This window comes from Labrus bergylta, chromosome 24, assembly GCF_963930695.1.
Source record: "Labrus bergylta chromosome 24, fLabBer1.1, whole genome shotgun sequence".
NCBI classification, from domain to species: domain Eukaryota; kingdom Metazoa; phylum Chordata; class Actinopteri; order Labriformes; family Labridae; genus Labrus; species Labrus bergylta.
This window is the reverse complement of record NC_089218.1, coordinates 3,785,549-3,804,119: the sequence shown is the minus strand read 5'-3', so window position 1 is coordinate 3,804,119 and position 18,571 is coordinate 3,785,549. Positions and strand designations below refer to the sequence as shown.

The 18,571-nt window shown below is 44.8% G+C and overlaps 1 protein-coding gene and 1 long non-coding RNA gene across 2 annotated transcripts; one reads left to right on the top strand and one right to left on the bottom strand.

The window, feature by feature from the left end:
• Positions 1 to 8,098: 8,098 nt before the first annotated feature.
• Positions 8,099 to 17,212, bottom strand: LOC114917353 (uncharacterized). Its single transcript, XR_003806084.2, has 3 exons — positions 15,776 to 17,212; positions 15,594 to 15,677; positions 8,099 to 8,155 (listed from the first exon to the last, which is right to left on the bottom strand). It is a non-coding gene; the product is annotated as an uncharacterized lncRNA (long non-coding RNA).
• Positions 10,902 to 14,932, top strand: gbx2 (gastrulation brain homeobox 2). The gene is made up of 2 exons (XM_020660951.3): positions 10,902 to 11,810; positions 13,220 to 14,932. Exons 1-2 carry the CDS (start codon positions 11,300 to 11,302, stop codon positions 13,741 to 13,743), a joined length of 1,035 nt encoding a protein of 344 aa, XP_020516607.2. The 5' UTR covers positions 10,902 to 11,299; the 3' UTR covers positions 13,744 to 14,932.
• Positions 17,213 to 18,571: the final 1,359 nt, after the last annotated feature.

Sequence of the window (18,571 nt, the reverse complement as noted above, 5' to 3'; positions counted from 1 at the left end):
CATTTACTACCCTCTTAAGTCACTAATAACAATAAACTGCAATACAAATAGAACAGATTGATACTTTTTTCTGCACAAATCTCTTAAACACATTCAGCCCGGCTCAAAACTACCAAACATTCAATCATTTTTAGGAATTTAACCCTTTAAACGCCACTTTCATTACATGATTCTGATTCAGTAAACATGTTTCACAAACTTCTTTTCATCTATTAAAAAAAAATAAAATGTGCTTTCCAAAATGTGTCAAGAGAGACTTTCTTACAAAAAATGTCAAAATGATGGCCAGATGAAGAGGAAACATTTAACGAATACGATTGGACGCCATTCAAACCGGTTAATAAGACAGACGCAGGAGAAGAGCGTGTGATGTCATCAGTGTGAGCCACATGTGGTCCAGATGTTTGAGCGGTGCTTTTCAGAGGAGTTAGTTCAATGTGTGAATGTGTTTCCATTAAAGAGTCGTCTCAGTAATGACGGGATGATTATCAAATCAGACTGATTAACATAACATGATGAGCTTTGTTTCAGAGAGGACAGCTGGCTAATTGTTCTCTGATCCCCCCCCCCCCCCACACACACACACACACACACTAATTCATCCTCCACGAGGTGTGTGTGTGTGTGTGTGTGTGTTGACTTTAAACCTTCAGCACAGCCTGCTACTAAAGGACCAAACTGTACAAACAGGAATATAATCCTCCAATCACACTCAGCTCAGTTACTCGTCTACGGTGGCCCACAGGGACAAACACGCTGCAACAACCTGAAAGATAAAAACAGCCTCAGTCTGATGATTGTTCAAAACCATAGAAGAAGAAGACGAGGACCATGAATCATCAGCTCAACCTTGACCCCGCCCAGCATCACCGCGCTCTGATCATACAACCAATCACCTCCCTGACCTCGCACGCAGACCACGGCCGTTACATGGTCCCGCCCCCTGTCACTCATCACACACAGGTGACACCCCCCCCACACACACACACACACACACACATTAATGTCACAGCTTTGACCTCTCACATGTTCACTGGTCACATGTTGATGTTCCTGCTCTCAGCTTCACTCTCTGGTTTTATTTCACCTCTCACGTGTCAACACAAACATGTTCTCTTACTTCCTGTTTGTGAAGCTACCTCAAAGCTCATTGGTTCCTGAAAATCACTTTAACAGTTTAATAAAAGTTTGAAATCTTTCCTGAAACAGCGGCGGACGTTTCAGATGAACATTAAGAAAAAGAGGAACTATTTTCAGCAGCGGATTAATCTGTCTTTGATGATAAACAGGAAGTAGAACAACGAGCCAATCAGAACCACACTTTTGCATCTTCAGGTTATTTGTTGACTTGTTTCCAGTTCAATCATCAAAAAACAAAATCCACAGGAAACGACCATAAACAATCTACGACGTCACCAACTGACACTCTCACTCGTCCCTCCATCACGCCATTTTTACTCGGGGTTTAAAGTCGTCCACCTGCAGACGGACGCAGGGGGACCAGATCTCTCCATCCATCCTGCTTTGATGGATCCGTCAGACGACCGACCCAGAGGAGGCCGCAGTCTGAGCGCTGAATGATGAAGACGATTATGTTTGGAGGGTTTCACACGGCGAGCTGGAATTCATGTCCAGCCTTAATGGCGCTCGTTTTCTGCCTTGTTCACTCCATTAGCGGCGAGCAGGGGGCCCGACTGGCGGGCCCGCCGCTAATTACGCCATGAGGGATGACGGGCAAGGGCTCATTAGCGGCGGAGCGGGCTGAAACATACTGTCTCTCTCCTGGATAATGATGTTGGATCCTCGGCGAGGGGAGAGCGCCGCTCGCCGGTTCATCAAACGTGTGAGTGTGTGGAGGTTAACGTGGCTGTTGACTCTGTCCGTCTCCGACACATTTCCTCTGAATCAAACCAGCGCGGCCTCATTAACATCCAATCAGAGCCCGTCTCTGCAGACGAGTCCGAGACATCGCACCGACACGACAGACTTTATTTATAAGAACAAAACAACAAATTAAACCAATCAGAATCCATTAAACTCAGAGTGCCAGAGGAAACATGAACAAAACATCCGCCTGCGTTCTGCCTCATGGCCAGCAGGGGGCGACTCCACCAAACTGAAAATTAAACACGATTTTATCGTTATCGCAAAATAAGCATTCACAATAAACACTGAATTTATCATAATTCTAAAAGACTCCACGTGAACATTTAACCAGCATGTTTCCCTCTTTCCTTTTCAAAATGTTTCAGTGTTCCAGAACAACATCAAATCGTTTTTCACTTCAAGCTGCAGAGAGAGCGAGCTCTGATTCATACGGTACTGACGGGTCTCTGATCCCGTGGCGTCTCAAACAGACGACGCAGGACGAGACACGGACACATCAAAAACGTCTCCAGAAAGGCTTCACGACTTTACAAGTTTTACTGCAATTTAAACATCGTTACACTTCAATAACAACGACAACCATATTCAAGTTTCAAATCCTGACATGGTGACGACCCTGATCTCTCTCTTCTCTCTCTCTCTCCCTCTCTCTCTTCTCTCTCTCTCTCTCTCTCCCCCTCTCTCTCTCTCTCTCTCTCTCTCTCCACTCTCTCTCTCTCTCTCTCTCTCTCTCTCTCTCTCCACTCTCTCTCTCTCCCCCTCTCTCTCTCCCCCCTCTCTCTCTCCCCTCTCTCTCTCTCTCTCTCCCCTGTCTCTCTCTCTCTCCCTCCCTCTCTCTCTCCCCCTCTCCCCCCTCTCTCTCTCCACCTCTCTCTCTCCCCCTTCTCTCTCTGTCTGTCTTCCTCTCCCTCCCTCGCTCTCTCCCCCTCTCCCCCCTCTCTCTCTCTCCCTCTCTCTCTCCCCCTTCTCTCTCTCTCTCTGTCTTCCTCTCTCTCTCTCTCTCTCCCCTCTCTCTCTCTGTCTTCCTCTCTCTCTCTCTCTCTCTCCCTCTCCCTCTCTCTCTGATATGACACGATGAAGCTGAACTAAGTGCAGCCTGATGTTGAGCCAGAGATCTGTCACAACTCTTTTTAGCACGACGCTGCAGAGAGAGAGAAAGGAAGACATAGAGAGAAGGAGAGGGAGAGAGAGAGGGGGGAGGGAGAGAGAGAGGTGAGAGAGAGAGAGACAGACAGTGTGTGCAGACGATCTGTGCTTCTGTTTGTTTCCCTCTAACACCCTGATGCTGATCAGCTGATGTTCACAGAGGCTAACGGTGAGCTGACACGCTAATGATCTCAGACTGACTCGGTTCCCACGGCGACTGATTGAAATGAACCTGAGGAGGAGCAGACAGTCTCCTCTCAGTCGTCTGATTAATCTTCTAACAAAGTGACTCAGAGAGCGTCGTGTTTGTACCGCTCTCTGCCTCGCCATGCTGCTGAACAACTTTCACTCTAACATGTTCAAAGAAGAAACCGTTCAGACTCCAACACACCGCCTCTACACAACACTCATTAGCTTTAACTTTCAAGATCCTGGATCTAGTGTCGCAGTACCTGAACCAAGACCGGTCTCAAGACCACTTTTTGAAGGTTTCAATGTCAGTCTCGTAACCGAAAGCATTTTTACTCGGTCTTGTCTGGGTCTCGGTCTGGGCGGACTCACCAAACCTCCCGATGTTACAGGCTTATTCAGTGACCCGCCCTGCACACAAGATTATGACTTTTCATAATCTGTTGTGGGAAACAGCACAAGAAGGACACTGGTCTGTTTCCCACATCTGTGCGTCCCTGAGTGCGGTCTGCCAGGCGTCTGGTCACATCAGAGAACAGACGAGAGGAGGAAACACGTCTGATGAGGGCGACTAACTTAATCATTCTTCTCTTTGGTTTGTGTGAGAAGACGAGACGTTTGTTCATGTGACCAGTCTGTCATGTCGTTAATCAACTAGACGGAGAACATGGAGAGGAAACCAGCGGGACGACCACAACCACCGTCTTAACTTCATTTCATCCTCTGATTGTAGCGATGCAGACGGCTCAGCGTGTCAGCAGGCAGCGTCTGTTTACCTGTGTGTTTTCATGTGCAGAGGTCAGAGGTCATGTGGTCTAAAGAGGAGGGAGGGCTGCTCTGTGATTATCAGCTGGAGGAACAGCTGCTCTGAACGCTGAAGCAGGGTGATGGATGTCTGAACGCTGCGACACGTTTCTCTTTTTAAAGACCTCAAAACTCCCGACACCAGCTGGCAGCTTTTACTCTCCTCTGGTTTTATGTGTGCAAAGCATGCTGGGAAATCCACGTCAGCAGCAACGTGAGGTCAAACTAAACTCTGCTGCACGAGATCAAACTTTAAAACACCTCTAAACACAGAGCCGTTTATCTCATTCTTTAAATGTTTAACCCAAACAAATGATCAGCTGATGGAAGATCAAGAAGTCTCATGAAACATAATAGAGATCCTGAGCAGGTTGCCACGATGTACCCGATTATTACACTTTCAATAAGAAGAAACAACATCAAGCCTGTTACCACGGCAACAACAACAGAAGTCCTGCACACACAGTCTCCAGTCACATTTTCGCTGCTCGCGTTGCACAAATAATCTGGCAACATATTTGGTACCAGAACGTTTTGGACCGTGTGCCGGAGTCGTCTTCTCATTTCTTGACGGATTCTGTGGTCTCCTACACTCCCGTGACCCATCAGATGAATCATGAGCAATTTCAGACCACAGGAACATTTTTTATAGTTATCGGACTGTTCGAACCCCGGACCTCTCTGATTGGTTCTTATCACAGGAACTACAAACGATTTGAGTTCTTAACCTGGTTTAGAGGAACCTTTGCAGCTCCAGAGACTGAGCTGAGGCACCACAGCAGTGGGACTCTGTAGTGGAGAGTTCCTCTTAAAGAAGAGAAGAAGTTTAAAAGGTTTTAAAAAACCTGACAGGTGTTGCTGCTTCCTGTTTGGATGTGGACTTTGAAAAATATTTAAAAAAAATCAGAGAATCGAAAAAGACCAACTACTTAGACTTTTCTGTTGTATCATTCATCACAAGAAGTTCAGATACATTTCTCTGGAATCATTTCAATTCTTATGCATTGTAATTTATCATGACTATGTTTTTGCTCTTTCAATTTTGGTTTATCAGAACGTCTGCATCTCTAAAATCAAACTCGTAGTCTAAAGAGAGAGAGGAGACGAGTTGAAGCAGCCGGCTGTCGGCCCTGATTGACGGTTCCTCACTTTCTCTTCCTCCTCTCTGCATGTTTTCACGTCTCACAGCGTGTTTCTTTGCCTTTAATTAGTCATAAACGTGCGCTCTTTGTTCGAGCCTGAGGACGGGCGCTCAGCCTGAAACACGGCGTCCCTGCTCGTCTCAATATTACCATCGTCTCTGTTTCACCTGAAGCGTTCATGTTGTGTTTCTCACACTTTGCACTTCATGTTTTAGCAGAAGGAGGAACTTCAGGTTCTCTTTAAGGCGCCGAGCGGATCAGGACGGTTACACACAGACCCCGCCTCCTCGGGGACTCGTTGATTGAATCGGTCTGATGTTTCAGATCCAGCTCACAGACTCTGAAAGTCTCAGAGCAGAAATCACTTTAAATCTCCACTACATGACACACTGCCTGTCTGTTCCTGCAGAGCTTTAATCAGCCCACAGGGGGCGCTGTGGCTTAATTTGATTTCTGTCCTGTGGTTGACATCATTCCCACTCTGATTCTGTAAAAATGTGATAATTAAAAGAGTCTTCTTCTTCTTTTTAATGGATGATAAATAAGCGAGGCCCTCTGCAGGTTTGGAGGATTTCACATTAAAGTTTAAAAGCTCTCTGTCTCCGTGTTGTCTGTGTTTTTATTCTGCTGGATTTACAGTCCAGTCGAGCTGCACTGACTTTAATGAGTCTGTAACTCAGAGACACCCAGTGATGCTCGTTAAACTCAAACTGCAACAAGAAGAAATATTCATCGTCAGGATTTTTATAACAGACACTTCAACTCAAGTCTTCTTCAACAATCAGGACAACATCCAAACCAAAGAGGGTCGATGCTGAGTCCAGCTAAAAGGTCTCTCCAACCCTCACCCTGTACAAGTGTTCCAACTAATGTTTACTAAACACATCAGTCTGCCATCATCCAGAAACCACAGTCTGAGCAGAGAGTCCCAGAAACCAGAAACCAGAGTCTTAGCAGAGAGTCCCAAAAACCACAAACCAGAGTCTGAGCTGAGAGTCTCAGAAACCACAAACCAGAGTCTGAGCTGAGTCCCAGAAACCACAAACCAGAGTCTGAGCTGAGAGTCCCAGAAACCAGAGTCTGAGCAGAGAGTCCCAGAAACCAGAAACCAGAAACCAGAAACCAGAGTCTGAGCAGAGAGTCCCAGAAACCAGAAACCAGAGTTTGAGCTGAGAGTCCCAGAAACCAGAGTCTGAGCAGAGAGTCCCAGAAACCAGAGTCTGAGCTGAGAGTCCCAGAAACCAGAGTCAGAGCTGAGAGTCCCAGAAACCAGAGTCTGAGCTGAGAGTCCCAGAAACCAGAGTCTGAGCTGAGAGTCCCAGAAACCAGAGTCTGAGCTGAGAGTCTCAGAAACCACAGTCTGAGCAGAGAGTCCCAGAAACCAGAGTCTGAGCAGAGAGTCCCAGAAACCAGAAACCAGAGTCTGAGCAGAGAGTCCCAGAAACCAGAGTCTGAGCTGAGAGTCCCAGAAACCAGAAACCAGAGTCTGAGCAGAGAGTCCCAGAAACCAGAAACCAGAGTTTGAGCTGAGAGTCCCAGAAACCAGAGTCTGAGCAGAGAGTCCCAGAAACCAGAGTCTGAGCAGAGAGTCCCAGAAACCAGAAACCAGAGTCTGAGCAGAGAGTCCCAGAAACCAGAAACCAGAGTCTGAGCTGAGAGTCCCAGAAACCAGAGTCTGAGCAGAGAGTCCCAGAAACCAGAGTCTGAGCAGAGTCCCAGAAACCAGAAACCAGAGTTTGAGCTGAGAGTCTCAGAAACCAGAGTCTGAGCTGAGAGTCTCAGAAACCAGAGTCAGAGCTGAGAGTTTCAGAAACCAGAGTCAGAGCTGAGAGTCTCAGAAACCAGAGTCTGAGCAGAGAGTCTCAGAAACCAGAGTCTGAGCAGAGAGTTTCAGAAACCAGAGTCTGAGCAGAGAGTCTCAGAAACCAGAGTCTGAGCAGAGAGTCTCAGAAACCAGAGTCTGAGCAGAGAGTCTCAGAAACCAGAGTCTGAGCAGAGAGTCTCAGGAGACCAGAGTCCACATGTAAAGGGGGTAGTCTTTGTAGCATGCAGTCTCATTACAAACAGAGATCAATGTTTGTTTTTGCAGCTTGCAGGAAAAGAAGAGACATGTTTTAGAAGAGTAGAAGAAGAAGTGTGGAGACACAGAAACAATCAGAGTTCATCTGCACGCTGTCGACGACAACAAACACACCTGAGAGCTCGTCAACCAGGTTACACTGCAAAACTCTGCTGCTAACATCAAGACCACCGCTGCAGTCTGACTCAGATCTAATCACAGACAGTCTCCTGAACTCAGATCACAATCTAACAACGATGTCATCATGTCTCCTCTCCAGCAGAGGGCGCTCTGACTCAATACTTTATAACATCTTCTGCATTGTCTGCAGCACATAAAGAAGAACATCTTTAGAGCGCCATCGTTTCTGATTCTCCAGCAGCAGCACGACTTTCAAAAACATGAAGTCTAACATTAAGTACACTGAGCGTAGCAGAACGCCACTTCCTGCCTCCGCCGGCGGATTCTTCAGTAAACGTGTCGTGTGCGTTCGATACAAAGATTAAACGACTTGTTTGCTGCGAGCTTTTCTGCAGTGTAACGATCAATAGTGACCCCGCTCGCTGCCAGAAGATACTTAACAAACTCAATCCCCGTCAGCCTCCTCCCTCATTGGATCGGCCTCCGTCAGAGTCGGGGCGACCTCAGCGGCCAATCAATGAGTCACTTTCAGCTCTGATGATCAAAAATCCAATCAGTGGTCTGGATGTTAATTGATCTGAGCTCAGGGGCAGAAGCAGTCAACCTCTTCTGAAATGAGCTTTTAAAGAGTTTACATGTTGTTGTGTAATGTCTGACAGCAGCCAGCAGGGGGCGCCCTCCTCTGATGCAGCTCAACATCGACGAAAATCAAAGAATGAATCAACTTTTTACTCACCAGATGTAGAAATCTAGAGCTCCTGGAGGGACTCTTCACCGCCGCACAGATCTGAAAACAAAGAAGAAACACGAGGTTTGAAATCAGGAGAGGAACGCTCTTCTTCTCTGGAATAAAAGACCAAACATGTAGATGAAGAACAGGAGACGCAGAGGAAGATGAAATTAAAGAAATCAAGACAAGGAAGAATAAAACACGACCAAAGAGAAGAAAAGACAAAGATCCCAAAGAGACTACAAGGAGAAGAAAAAAACTACAAAAAGATGAAGAGGACGAGGAGGACCACAAAGACACACAAGAAGAAATCATTCGTATCTATTGTTTCATTATAAAAGACTGCATCTCCCATGATCCTTTGTTACTTCATGATGTCATCAAACTTTCTGTTATTGTTGTTTTTATTGAATCCCCGCTCACAGGATGAATTACACACCGAGTGTTTAACTTCTCTCAGTTCATTTCAAGTGTTTCCTCTGAGTGACAGCGCTGTGTGTGTGTGTGTGTGTGTGTGTGTGTGTGTGTGTGTGTGTGTGTGTGTGTGTGTGTGTGTGTGTGTGTGTGTGTGTGTGTGTGTGTGTGTGTGTGTGTGTGTGTGTGTGTGTGTGTGTGTGTGTGTGTGTGTGTGTGTGTGTGTGTGTGTGTGTGTGTGTGTGTGTGTGTGTGTGTGTTGTGTGTATATATTTGGCCTGGCATTTAGAGGCTGATGAAAAGGTTGATACCGCCACGCTGCTCGGCTCTGACTGAATCGTGTGGAGCGGCGTTGTTGCCCGGGGCGACTCCCCCCCCTCCCCCTCCCCCTCCTCCTCCCTCACCCCGTGTGTTCGTACCCCTCTCTCCCCCCTCTCAGCTGCGGTGTTTCATAATTACTTTTCCCACCGCTTCCCCTCCACTTTGCAACACGGGGAGGTAATATCAGCAAACTCTCAGATTGTGCCATTTAGCTTTAGATTTAAACACACGGGGAGGGAGGGGGGGGAGAGAGAGAGGGCGAGAGAGGAGGGGGGTGAGGGGGGGCAGTTGGTGGCGTCCCGGTTTATTTCGGTAAACGCTCTGCAGCCATTCGGAGGCCTATTATCGGTGCTTGTTGATGATCTTTGCAGGTAAGCAGCTCCTATTAGAGGAAGCTTCATTTAGAGCCCCCGTCTTCCTCCCCCCTCCACACCTCCTCACCCCTCTCCCCCCCCCCCCCCCCCATAATGGATGATGGCAGAGCAGGGCCTGCATGCAGGAAAGGTTTAATTAAATCATAGTCCAATCATAATCCATGTTGTTAATTAAACTGGATAATTTATAAGCAGAAAAGAGGATATTTATTAGCCGCTGTGCGCTGGTGGCAGAGCTGGAACATGCACGCTCCCCGTGCACGGACACTTACACTCACACCCCCTCCCCTGCCTCACAACCTTTTACTATTGATGCCCCCGCATGATTGATAATGAGACAGAGAGCGCCGTACTATTTGTCTAATGGCCGTGCAATTAAATTCCTTGTAAATGACCCATGCCTCATTTCATCCTAATCTATGGAATTTTGATTGAATTTGTCGGCGCTAATTGAAAAATACTGCTATTTAATGTCTGCATTGCAGTTGCAGATCAGGCTCCTTTAATGAGATCGTGTCCCAGTGACCCTGAGGAGGAGGAGGAGGAGGAGGAGGGGGGTCCATGCATGCCCTTGACTCAGCCTGAGAGGAGAGGGGGGGGTCCACAGGGAGATCATGAGGTCAGAGGTCACCTGTGTCCTGTCTGCTTCCTGTGATGATGTGTTGCTTTGTATGAATTGATGAGGGAGTCATTACAGGATTCATTAAAATCAAGTTTGATGCCGTCGCAGGAGCAAATATTGTGATTTAGAGCTCGACGCTGCACTTTGAGACGAGATGAATCGCATGATAATCGCCCGACGACTTCAGAGCGCATCGTGAGTCACGACGACGCGAGCTGAGGACGAGACGCAGCGGGGGAATCTGAGTGTTTCAGACCTCAGATAACGACGGTGATTCATGCGTTCATCATCAGTGACTGCAGATCAGACGCTCGGCCTGTGACAGTGAAATCTGAAATAAATCCACTTTTAGTTTTGAATACTTCTTCAAAGTCAGACCTTTAGTCTCTGAAACAGCTGCATCAAACCTTTGTGTATTTCTGAGGAACCGATCTGTTAGCGCCGACACCTTGTTGAAGAACTTCTGGTATTTGTTCATCTTGGTCCTTTTCTTATTTCCCTTTGACGAATGTAAAGTGACTAAAAGGAGCAAAAAGAGTCTGAATGTCGATCCTGCAGCAGGTAAACACACTGTAACGTCACATCACTCAGGTGTGCAGCTTCAAATGATCTTTTATTTTGACGCAAGTTTGTCTTTTATTTTGTAGGATTTGACTGAGCTGGGAGACTTTTACTTTATATAATGTAGACACACCACACACACACACACACACACACACACACACACACACACACACACACACACACACACACACACACACACACACACACACACACACACACACACACACACACACACACACACACACACACACACACACACACACACACACACACACTCACACACACACTATTATTACTGAATATATGCAGCTTATTATTTATGATGATGTGTTTTCACTTTCTTAAATGGCCTGTGGTCCCAATTTGTGTAATTGGCATTCATCCAGAGGACCAAAAGGCGAGCTGTCACATCATCCCGAGCGACCAATCAGAGCCCAGAGCGCGGAGAGGGGGCGGAGCTCTCTGAGAGAAGGCAGCGCAATTAAACAGAGGGGAGCGCAATTTAAATCCCAAACATCTGTGGAGGCGCGGAGCTGCAAACACACACACGCACACACACATACCGGACACACACACTCTGTCAGCGGGAGAGAGGAGGACAAGTGTCCGCAGCTGAGAGTCACTCTCCGGTCAGGTCGGAGCGGCAGAGCTGAGGCTGCTTTTGGTTTTTGTAGGAAATCTAAAACAGAAGAAGAAGAAGAAGAAGAGTCCTAACCCTAAAGAGAAGAAGAAGAAGAAGAAGTTGGTTTTCCTCTGAATCTCCTCTCCAGGATGGAATGCTTTTATTTGCTCGGATTATCTCTCTTGTAGACTTCCTCACACCGGCGGCTCCACCGGGGCTCGTGCTCCCTCCCAGCCGCCCACCTCGCGCCTCCTCCGGTCTCCTCCTCGCGCAGCGGCCGTCCAATGAGCGCAGCGTTCGGTCCGTCCTTCATGGTGATGCAGCGGCCGCTCGGAAGCACCACCGCCTTCAGCATTGACTCTCTGATCGGGGGGCCCCCGCAGCCCAGCCCGGGACACTTCGTCTACACCGGGTACCCCATGTTCATGCCGTACCGGTCCGTGGTGCTGCAGCCGCCACCCCCACCGCCCCCCTCCCTGCAGCAGGGTCTCCCCGCCGGACACCATGCACACCCGCAGATCTCCAGCCTGCAGAGCGGCTTCTGCTCCAGCCTGGCGCAGGGCCTGACGCAGGGCATGGCGCTCACCTCCACGCTCATGGCGTCGCTGCCCGGAGGATTCTCCCCGTCCCAGCAGCACCAGGACGCGGCTCGGAAGTTCGGCTCTCAGGGTCTGCACGCGGTCTTCGATAAAGGTCAGGACCTGCGGCACGAGGAGGACGGGAAGAGCTTCATGCAGGGCAAAGAGTCCGCGGGGCTGCAGGCTTTCCACGACACGGACACGCAAACATCCACAGGTAGGAGTTTCCCACAGACCAGACCCGAGACAAGAGCTCCATGTCCCGGGTCAGCATGACACCTTTAGACCGGATCGACACAAAGTCTGGCTCTTAAAAATAAATAGTTTGAAACGAAAGATCTGAGGAGGGTGAAATGTCTTTTTGAAAAGATCTCTGAGAGTCTTCAATCATCAAAACAAATGAATGATTTCTTAAAACCATTTTTAAAATGAGACTCTCCTAAAGAGGAGAAAAACACAGAAAACACTTTGATGTGTTTTTTATAAAGTCATATTTAAAGGATTATTTTCATCACTAATATTTAAATTGAGTTTGAATTTCAGACTTTTAAATGATGAATCAAAACTCGGGTCGAATTTGAATTAAGGATTTAAATCCTGTTCTTTAATCTATCACTGCAAATAAAACTAATTAAATGTTACAGTTTACTTTGAATTTATTTATTTACAGACTCAATCAAATATTTCAGATTCTTAAACGTGACGCTGAAAACGTTTGAGGCCTCAGAGTCTTCAGGACAAACCTCACATGATTCAACATTTAAACTCTTTGATTTGTAGATTTCTTTGGAATGTAAAAACGGATTCACTCTGATAATCTGAGTTTGAATTATTGATCCGCGTGAGATCAACATCTGTTTGGTTCTCAACATCATTTATCTCCTCACGCTCCGTCTTCCTCTTTTTCTTCTTCTGTTATTAAAAACACATTTCTTTCTTTTTTGGGATCAATAACTGATAACTCAATGTGACGTGTTTCCGGCCGCATCAGCTCCGTTTCGCACGCGGACAGACTCGAGCTGAGAGGCCCGCGTGCGTAATTACGCGTGAAAAATACAAAAAAAAAATCCCTGCAGAGCGCGTGCTGCTGATCCAAACACTGATCTGATGATGGATATTGACACGGGACAGGAACACGGCCCCCCTCACACACACCCGACCCCCTTCCAACCTCCCGACCTGAACCTCCTCCCCCCTCCAGATGTCAGAGCCTCGCGCGCACAAACATTTCTGTTAAAATCAGGAGGTGACTTTATGTCAAACTTCATTTTCATTCTCTTATAATTTTTTTAATATTCAGAGGATTATTTTATCTCCATCTTCAGCAGCTTTTTGGACATAAATCTGAATTTATGGAGAAATTGAAAGCAGTTAGAATCGCATTTTAAATATTTACAATCAAAGAAACCCGTTTTTTTTTTTTTTTGTTTTTTTTTACAGAAATTATTCAGTTTCATGAAATTTATTCTAATTCAGAGTAAAATGTTCAGACTTTTCAGGCGTTAATGAAATGCTCCTGGTGTTTTTTTTTTAGATGTGTGTTTTATTTGTCTTTGTTAATAAAGTTTGATGGTTTTATTGATGATGAAGATGCTCACGGGCCTCTCCTCCTCCTCTTCCTGGCAGGCAGAGCTCTCAGTAAAGAAGACTCCAAAGAGGACGAGTGCGGCCGGAAGGATGAGAGTTTCTCCATGGACAGTGACCTGGACTACAGCTCGGATGATAACCTCACCTCCATGTGTCACAAGGAGGACGGGGAGGGCGGGGGGCTGGAGGACGGCCCGCACGGGCACGGTCCGGGCGGAGGAGGCTCCGGGGCAGGAGGAGGAGGAGGCGGGAAGAACCGGCGGAGGAGGACAGCGTTCACCAGCGAGCAGCTGCTGGAGCTGGAGAAGGAGTTCCACTGCAAGAAGTACCTGTCGTTAACCGAGCGCTCACAGATCGCGCATGCGCTCAAGCTGAGCGAGGTGCAGGTGAAGATCTGGTTCCAGAACCGGCGCGCCAAGTGGAAACGGGTCAAAGCCGGAAACGTCAACAACAAATCCGGAGAACCGTCCCGGAACCCCAAAATCGTTGTGCCCATCCCGGTGCACGTGAGCCGCTTCGCGATCAGGAGTCAGCACCAGCAGATGGAGCAGAACAGACCGTAGAAGAAGAAAAGAGTCCGGACTGAGAGCTGAGAGGTGATGGAGAGGAAGAGGAGCAGAACAGACCGTAGAAGAAGAACAGAGTCCGGACTGAGAGCTGAGAGGTGATGGAGAGGAAGAGGAGCAGAACAGACCGTAGAAGAAGAACAGAGGCCTGCAGCTCGTGTTGATGATTGAGTTTAATTAAATCATTTAAACTCTGTAATTTCATTTTTTAAAGTTGAATTATTTACGTTTTTATTTTGAAAAACGTCAGAGCAGTTCTGATTTAATCTGCGTTTTTAATGAGCAGAGTATTTGACTTTAAATAAATCAGATTTTATAAAATACATCTGAAAGAAAAAAAGATTTATTTCTAAAAGTTAATTTACTTTAAGGCCAAATTAAATCAAACAGTCCCAAATTACCTCCAGCATTTAAAAAAAAATTAAGATGAATTGTTACATCAAAAAAAAAAAGTTTTTCTCTTAAATAAAATCTATTTTTATCGGTTATTGATCTCTACTCCTGATTAGAAAGAAATCCATCATAAGATGAAAAATCTGCAGATTCCTTCACATGATTTTAATTTTTACGTGTGAAGGAGTTTCATCAGCTCGTTAGATTCAGGAGTTTTTTTAAAAAACATTGTTTGATTTGTCCACGTCATCGATGAGACGACTGTCAGTGAACGGGCTCAACATGACGTTTTTATTCCAGACATCAGTTTCCTGTTCGTTCTTCTTCACAGGAAATGTGAACAGACATGTTTGAGACGTCAACACGACACGCAGCTCCTCACAGCTCCTCATCTCTGTGCTCGAGGACACAAAGGATGATCACAGACTCTCTGAGCAGAGCTGAAGAACGAGGAGGACGAGACAAACGGACAGTGACCTCCTCATGTAAATACTCACCAGGGACCAAACTGAGGAGCCCTCGTGATGATTCAAACACAAACTTATGATTTCATGTTTTTATGACCGTGGTGTCTGAACTCTTGAAACTCTCCTCTCTCTCTCTCCGCTCTCCGGGTCAACCTGTCCTCGCTTCATTTCTCCTGATTTTTTATTTCTCTTCTTTTGGACACAAAGGACGCTGCTAATTTATTTATATTAAATTGTGCTAAAGTAACTAACATTCCCTGACGTGTGGAGTAAAGAAAAAAAGATTTAAAGTGTGAATTAAAAGATGAAACGTGACCAGATGTGAACATCTGCTCTGTCTCCGTTCATGTTCTGATTGATGACACTTCTTCTTCTCCTCCTCTAAAGCTGCAGAACAAATTCAATCCTTCTGTATTTAAAATGATTTCTCCTGATTGGTTGGATGAATACACAAACACTCTGATGGAAATATTATAATTAGACCAGCTCTAAGTGTCTGACATTAATTTAAAAATGAGATCATGATTTTATACTGAAGGCCGGCTGCTTTAAGGAAAATGTATTAAAAAATAAACTTTCCAAACGGAAGAATTTCTAAAACAAATTAAAGCAGCTGACTCAAATAATAATTATTCAACAATAATAATAATAATATTATTACATTTAAAAAAACAAATCTTTAATTATTTCAGACTTCCTTTAGGGAGTTTTGGTTTATTTTTCTGTCATAATCATCCCAATTTAAAGGTCAAAGGTCACTCCGTCGGTGTGTTGTTGTGTCAGAGGTGAGAGATTCATCATGAATGAAAACATTAATGTCACTGACAGGTTTGTCAATAAAGTTTAGACCTCAAACATTAACCAGTGAGGTGACGCTTTTTAAACTCTTTAGAATAAATTAATTAAATATTCATACAAACGCTCACAGAACAACCTGAGAATGTCTCAATAGTTTAACCAATAAAACTTCAATTATTTAAAAACTACCTGCTGAAATCCAGGGTCCCCGCCTTATTGGTTGTGACGTCAGTAACACCTGTTGGGTCACAGGTGAAGCCTGAGACGGTTTACCTGAAAACACACACACAGTAAAGTTTGTCGTTTGTCTGAGTTCAGTAAAGTTCAATTAAAAAAATACAAATATATTGAATAAAACAGTTTAATGATACCTGAGTGACGTCCACCGGAAGTTACACCTTTCTTTGAAACTCGTTAAGCGCAAAGTTTAGCTTCCGGTAAAGTTGTGTTCACGACTTTCAGTTCGCTTCAGTAAATAAAACTTAAAACTATAAATAATAAAAAATAAAACTCGCTGATTTAAAAGAGTGAAATTCCCTCAAAAGTCGTTAAAACTCGAGAAAATCCGAGCTAGCCGGCGGTTTGTTTGTTCGCTTGCTTGAGCACTTCCGGCGTCGCTTCGAACGGACGACATGCACGCAGGTTTACGCGGTGACGCACGCAGTCTCATCGTGTTGTCATAGCAACACTTTAGTTAAAAAAATATACCGAACTATCCGGTTGGAACTTTCTTTAAACGGATATAAATAATTTAAAGAGCAAAATTTAAATGTTTCGTGTCGTCAACTCACTTTGTTGAGAGCAGGATAATAAAACAATAAAATATTTCTGATAACTCGTAAATCTTTTTATTATTTATGAAGATTAAACGGTTAAAAAGTTTAAAACGTCTTAATCATTAAGATAGGCCGCTGAATATAATTTAAATTTAAATAACTTTAACTGAAAGTGGCTATCTTTAACTCTCTACACTTTTTAAATGTTTCCTTCTTTTTCTACAGCTATTTTATTTTTTTTATTAATTTCAAAAGCAGCCGGTAATTAAACGTATTTTCCATTTCAGTCATTAACAGCGAGAAGTTACAGCTGATTAAATGTGACTGAAAGTTATTTATTTAAGGAGCAGTTCAATCATTTAAAACCACGAATAAATTAATGACTAATACTAGAGAATAAATAAAATAATTAGAAATACCAGAGAATAAATAAAATAATTAGAAATACCAGAGAATAAATAAAATAATTAGAAATATCAGAGAATAAATAAAATAACATGTCAGTTCATAAATAAAAAAATGACAGATGTCTGAGAATAAATAAAATAATGACAGATTTCAACAGATGTATTTTAGATTCTTCTTCCTCTGCGGCGTTAGACATGATCATTTATAGCGCTACATATTAAATGTGGTTTTATTTCAGTCAATAAAAATAAATGAGTCACATGTGGAGAGACAAAACAAAAAAAAAATTGTGTTCTTACCCCTGCAGTGTGAGCAGAGACGTGTGCGAGTGTGTGCGTGTGTGACTCTAATGAATATTTTTGCAAATTGTAATCAACCCGGCCGTCGTGGTTGGCTGATAAATGAGACCCGAGGGATCAGCCTCGGCCTCGGCTCTTCACTGCAGCTTTTAGCCCCCCCTCCTCTTCCTCACCTCCTCTTCCTCCCTAAAGTTACCAGCAACCTGCTCGGGCCTCAGATGAACTCCTGCTGATTAATCCTGAAGGAGCCACCTCCACACTGCTGCAGCAAGAGAAGGCGTCTTCTTCTTCTGTGCTGGTTATTTCTGCTGAAAGTAAAGAGGGTGCATGAATAAAAAAAATTTAATAGTTCTTATTGTAATCACCGTCAGGAGTCAGGAGGAAAAACAATCTCCCATTCAGAAGTCCAAATGAAAAAAACACAAATTTAAGAAATGACTCCAACAAAAAGGGTGAAGGGAACACAAACACTTGGAGAGGGACTAAACTGATTTCTAACAAACACCAAAACTTTAACTACAGGAACAAAGACGATCAGAATATTCTCTAACTCGTGTTTCAGCTCAGATTCTTGCAGTGTTTATTCGGTTGACGGAGATGCAGGAACCTTCAGTGTTGACTGAAGCAGCTCCATCTGTTGCCTGTGGACTCTTTTGTGTACCTGTCACACACTCACACACACACACTCTCTCTTTCTCTCTTCCTGTTAAACACGGGGTTGAGAGGGATTAGCAGGGTATTATCCAATTATCAGACAACAGCAAACACCACCCTGACACACACGCACACACACACACACACTCTTCGCTTAACATAGTCGAAATGGAAATACACTCTCCATGATCCTTTCACTGGGGAGATAAAGAAAAATTACATACATGTCTTTGTGATTTTAGTAAAAATCCAATAATATTAATACCAGTTTCGTTTCCACGGCAACAAAAATAGAAGTCGTAGAGGCCCAACAATGGAGCACTTTTAGTAATGAACTGCAACTGTTCTAACCCTAACCCTAACCCCCTTTTTGCATCTCTAAGTGGAAATTTTACACACACTTGTTGGACCCTTCTTGTTTGTTTAAGGTCCACTCAGTGAGATGTGAGGTGAGTGAGATGATAAAGTGAGCTTACTATCTGATCAGACATTAAGGAAACATGCTATGTTGAAGTGCTGGCTTCTCTGACAACAATGCAGCAGCCAGTATGTCCTCCTTCTAACTTTAGATTCTGGTCCTGAATGCTCTGGATTTGTTTGGACCAGAGAAGGTAGGCGCTTTTAAGGACACCCCCCAACACGGCCGTTTTGGACGCCCCTCGGTTTGCCAGATATGAGAGCAGGAATCAGGTCAACAGGTGTTGCAGAGATGGAAGCAGGCAAGAGAAGTGGTTCAGATAGAAGTGATTGTACCCGACCTAAAAAGCCTCTGCATGTTTCTAATAAGCTCCACGAGCAGAAACGTGCTCAAACTAGGATCAATATTGGAGATGCTTTTGAAAAATGGAGAGAGGTTAGAACACAGAAAGGTTTACAGACCCATGCAGAGCTGGATAAACACTGAAGCTTCAGAGTCCACCACATGGTGACCTGTGTGAGCATCCACTCTAGAGAGGAGGGGGGGGGGGAAGACAGCTCTCTGTAATGTTTAGAATTTAGACTGCAGTACCCACGTTAAACACTAGGGGTC

Bases quoted from the DNA above. Each gene is read 5' to 3' on its own strand.
- gbx2 (XM_020660951.3), top strand. From the start codon at position 11,300: ATGAGCGCAGCGTTCGGTCCGTCCTTCATGGTGATGCAGCGGCCGCTC. The intron at 11,811-13,219 runs GTAGGAGTTTCC...TCTTCCTGGCAG, and splicing joins GGACACGCAAACATCCACAG to GCAGAGCTCTCAGTAAAGAA.